The sequence below is a fragment of the Cariama cristata genome, unplaced genomic scaffold, assembly GCF_000690535.1.
Source record: "Cariama cristata isolate BGI_N322 unplaced genomic scaffold, ASM69053v1 scaffold24772, whole genome shotgun sequence".
NCBI lineage: Eukaryota > Metazoa > Chordata > Aves > Cariamiformes > Cariamidae > Cariama > Cariama cristata.
The window spans coordinates 2,030-6,924 of record NW_009605858.1 but is presented as its reverse complement, the minus strand read 5'-3'; the positions used below and the strand labels follow the sequence as shown (position 1 = coordinate 6,924).

Genomic DNA, 4,895 nt, shown 5'->3' with positions numbered 1-4,895 from the left:
GGGAGAAGATGGAGAAAGGGGTCTTGGTGAAAGGAGCGCTTGGGGAAGAATGGGAGAGGGGTCCAGGCTGAGGGGTTGCTTGAGGCGCCAGATCATGAGTGAAGGTCCCAAGGGGGAGACCACCCCGCGGTTTGTTTCCTCTGGCTGAGCTGGGTGTAGGGTGACGTGGGGCGGATGGCAGCAGCGCTGCGGGAACAGAGCGCCGGGTGGGTGTGATAGACTGTCTGGGGGGTAGCGGGAGCTGTGCGGGCAGCACAGCTGCAGGGGTTCGGGTACCCCAGCGATGGCAACACCAGTTAGGGGTGGACATGACATCGCCGTGGCCCCATGAGACTGTGGGGGGAGACGGGAGATGTGCCGAGCTTGCTGAGGTTGCAGAGTGGAAAGTGGGAACTGGAGGGATGGCGCAGAAGATGTGGGTCCATGAGTGAAAACCATGGATCCTCTTTGCAGCCTGAAGCTGGAATGTGAGAAGCTGGTGAGTGAGAAGACAGAGATGCAGAGACATTATGTCATGGTGAGCTACCCTTGCCCTGTCCCCCCTGCCTCCCCCAAAGCATCCCTGACTGCCACCCTCCAGTCAGGTCCCGGGCTCTGGGGCTCCGCTCAGCCACTCACCCAAACAGGCCAGCGGCCTCCCCGAGCCACCCCTGCCAGCGGCGTGCCTGGCCTGGGTCTGGCCTGAGTGCTGGGGCTGGGGGGTGCATGAGTTAGGAAGGAGTTCGTCATTCCTAGCAATGCTGGTTCTTCTACTGATGTCTGCTGCCACTCCGTGCTGCTTGAGCCCAGGAATCGCGCCATAGGTTTTATCTCTTTAATTTTTTTTCATTTTTCTGTTTGGCCTTTTAAGACATCTTCCCTCTCCTCACTGTCTTTCTCCCAAGCAGGGGGTGTCTCGGAAGTGATCCCCCAAGGTTGGTGTTTTGGGTGGAAGGGGAAGCTGCCTTTAGAAGGAGCAAGGCAGGAGCTCTCCACAGTTGCCAGTGGGGGATTGACAGGCCCTGACATTGACTCACCCCAGGCACCAGCCAGAGCCTGGCAGCCCTCGCAGGAGGCAGGGTAGCTACTGGAAGGAAGGGAAGAGGGTGGGAACTGCAGATCAGGAGCAGTATTGCCTCTCCTTCAGCGTCTGACATTACTGGCCCTTCTAGGGAAAGGGGAAACCAAGATTATGCCATCTGAAAGGCAAACAGACCTAAACTTGGGTAACCCCCATCCCCTGGGTGATGACAGCCTTGTCCGTGAGACCAGGGCTGTACTAGGTGTTATTGACATCCCAGGGCATATTCCTGTCGCCCACCAACTGGGATCCCTTCCAGCATTCTGGAGGCTCAGGGATTCCCAGAGGTGGGCTGCCGCCTTTGAAATGGGCTTTGCTGGAGGAAGGCAGGTCCTCTGGTCCCCCCTTCTCGCCGTCCTCAGGGGCGAGGGAATGGGGTCTGCTGCTGTCACCACTGCCAGAGTCACTAGTGACTGGTGAAAGGCGTAACCCGATGTCATCTTTGCTTTTGCACAGGCATGGCCACCCAAGTGACTAGATGAGCAGCTGCATCAGGGAGTGGGTCTGGGTTAGGAGTGGGAAGGGACCGGCCAGGATAGGAGGGGATGTGGGGAGCAATGAGGCTGGCTTACACTGACTTAAACTAATGCAGAAATTGCAGTGTAATCATCACAGGTGTTAAACAGTCCACACTGTGGCTGCTCCCTACCTTGCCCCAGGCTTGTGGCATGGGCCCTCGGCCCGTGGTGTGCTGGTCAGCTGTTTCTCGTGGGCTGAGGGGAGCAGGGACCCTCAGCAGCAGCAGTGGCATTCAGCTGGGGGGAGTAGGGGCGGGCTGGCTGCCAAGCCCCTGGCTGGTAACAGGCTAGTTGCTCTGAGCAGCTCCTAACCAGGCTGTGTTCTGTTTTTGCTCTCAGTACTATGAGATGTCCTACGGGCTGAACATTGAAATGCACAAGCAGGTAAGTGAGGTGGGGTCCAGGCCAGCAGCAGGGGATGGTGGGGAGGAGGCCAAGGATGGACAGTTTGTTGGAAAATGATCTGCCCTGTCCCCGTGTAGCTGTAATGGCAGGGTAGATGTAGCATGGCTCTGTGTGAGGGACTGGCCTGCAGAGGGATTCAGCAGTTGTCAGGGTGTGCGCTGCCGAGTTCTGGTAGGTGCCTTGGGACGGGGCCTCCTTCCTGCCATCCCAAAGCATCTCTCGGAGCCTGGCCATGAGCCCTGCGCACGTACCTCCCTGCAGCAGTTCCCTGGGGCCCCAGACGCAGGAGAGAGTGTGGAGGAAACAGCAGGAACTGGAGTCCAGAGGCAAATAGGTTGCCTTTCTTTTATTTTCTTTTTTCTTAATCCCCTTTTCCTTTCCTGAAGCCAGAGGAGTGTTTTCACCCTTCCCTGGTTCCTCTTTTGTTCCAGCGTTAATTTGCTTTCCCTCTTCAGATTTATCAATCTAGTCATCACGGGCTCTGTGCCAGGGAAATTAGTTTGGACCAATGCCTGACAAAGTGGCAAGTCAACTGCCATATTCCTCCAGCTGGCTCAGCCCCTCTCAGTTTGCTCCTTTTGTTAGCAGGGAGAGTTGTCGTAGAGCCCGTGAGCATACTCCTACCATCCCCACATGCTCCGAGCTCCGATGGGACTGGGACCCAGAGGTGGCCTGAGCCATGCGGGGCCGGGGACTCTGCCCGCAGGGTGGCAGAGGCAACGGCCAAGTGCTTGAGGAGGGGGACCCCTGGCCCACCTGGGTCCAGCTCCTGGCTCTGCGTGGGCAGGAGCGGTCTGGAGCAGTTAAGGTGTATGCCTGCGTGGATGCCAGGGCAGGGGCTGACACAGCAGCCGGCACCTGCGGGTTACCGGGATGCTGGTGGGCACAGAAGTGTTCCTGGGGCACAGGCAGCATTTGAGTGCAGAGGGTGAATGTTCCCTTTGTTCTTTGCCGGCTTTGTGCGTGGTTTGACCTCTCTGCAATGCTGTCAGGGATTGTCGGAAACCTGAGATGAGAAAACACTTCAGAGCAGCCAGTCCCTCTGCCAGTGCCGGGGTGGATTCGCAGCGGGTGGGGAGATCAAGTTTTCCCCAGGAGGCATGGGTTTTCTTCTGGAGAGGCTGGGGATGTAGCCGCCGCCCCCTCCCTTGCCGCTTACCCCCGTGGGGCTGCGGCTGGGCCGTGGGTCTGTCCATAACCGCAGGCTGAGGAGAGGACGCACCAGGTCCTCTGCATTTCCTCATTGCTGCGTGCTGGACAGGGGACAGGTATGGGGGTGCTCTGTGCCTCTGCTTCCCCGCTGGAAGGAGCAGGCAGAGCTGCTGGCTGGCCCGGGGCTTCGGCAGGAGTAGGAGCGGGGCCGGGGGCCCCTGCTCCAGCTGGGGCAGGGAGGGCAGAGCAGGTACCACCGTTGGTGCCTTGCAAGGCTTTGCTGGCAGGATGCAGCGGAGGCTGAATTCATTGGTGTGAATTTTGCGTCCCCCTTACTCTCCCCCTGGCTTCATGTCTGATGTTCAGGGAGAGAGCAAGCAGCATGCTGATGGCCCGCTGCCAGTGCTTGTGGCTCAGCTCTCCTTCCCTGCCAGCCTGCCCGCTGGCCATGAGCGCGGCAGCCCACAAAGCCAAGATGGGTTTGGGCTGAGCGAAGCCAGCTGGGCTGTGAAAGGACTGACAGCTCAGAGCTTGGCTTGGCCTCCATCCACAGAGAGATTTAGGAGTCAGGTTCCCTCCCATGTGCCTGGAGGGACCTAACAGCCTGGGAGGGTCCTACAGCCCTGGGCAGAGTCCTCCCTTGGCAGCAGCTTGGGAAATCCCAGCAGGGATGCGGAGGCAGCAGGAGGATTTATGCTGAGTGGGTATGGGTGGGGAGAGTTTAACTCCTCTGCGGAGGCTGCTTGCTGGAGGGGATGGGATGGGATGGGGCTCAGAGCCCTACTATCCGTGGTGATACCTGCTTCCTCTTTCAGGCAGAGATTGTCAAGAGGCTGAGTGCCATCTGCACCCAGATTATACCCTTTCTGACGCAGGAGGTAAGGGGAGAGGCAGGGTCTGTGCACCAGACTGCTCAGGCTTCTTCTCTCAAGGCCCTTGGGAAGGGACGAACCTGAGTCCAGCCTGAACAACGGGAGGTTCGGGAGGGGAAAACCTCTGTACCTGGGCTGGAGGGATGGGAGAGGGGGCTGCGCAGCCCCGGGTGGCTGGTGCAGTGTTGGGCCATGTGGTCCCTCCGGCCAGGAGCACGGTGTGACCTCTTCATGCTCTTCCTTCCCAGCACCAGCAGCAGGTCGTTCAGGCTGTGGAGCGGGCCAAGCAGGTGACCATGGGGGAGCTGAACAGCATCGTCGGGGTGAGTCACGCTGCCCGGCCACATGCTCTTTCCTGCTCGGAGGTTCAGACCACGCAGTGCGGTGAGGGGGGAAGCTACTTCAATAAGCCCAGGGCTGGTCCCTTGTGGTGAGAGGGTTTGCCACTGTGTCCCGAAGGCGGTGGATGGCCTCTGGGATCCTCCCTGGCTCCTGCCGCCCTGAGCAGAGCAGGGCAGAGCCATGGCTTCGGAGGTGCTTGAGATGCCCTGGGTGGAAGGGGCAGGTGATGTGACCCAGACTGTGCAGCCTCGACAGCTCTGCTCCCCTCCTTGTCCTTGCGTTCCGTCTCATCCCATTCCGCTTTGCACCGCAGCTCACATGTGGAAAGCTGAGGGGTACCGGGCACGTCTGATCCCGAATTGAGGACCATTTGCTCTTTCTCTTCCAGCAGCAGCAGCTTCAGCACCTCTCCCACCACACATCCCTCATCCCACTGACACCCCACGCCTCCAGCATGCAGCCTTCCAGCCTGAGTGGGGTCAGCGGCGCCTCCGGGCTCCTGGCCCTCTCAGGAGCATTGATGGCACAGTCTCAGCTGGCTGCCAA

At 59.5% G+C, this 4,895-nt stretch overlaps 1 protein-coding gene across 1 annotated transcript; it reads left to right on the top strand.

Moving 5' to 3' along the window:
- Window positions 1-453: 453 nt before the first annotated feature.
- LOC104158493 (transducin-like enhancer protein 4) lies at window positions 454-4,887 on the top strand (the record flags this gene model as incomplete). The annotated part of the gene is made up of 5 exons (XM_009696161.1): window positions 454-517; window positions 1,918-1,962; window positions 3,951-4,013; window positions 4,256-4,330; window positions 4,738-4,887. Coding segments are annotated over 5 exons (397 nt in total), but the record flags the coding sequence as incomplete, so codon positions are not given.
- Window positions 4,888-4,895: the final 8 nt, after the last annotated feature.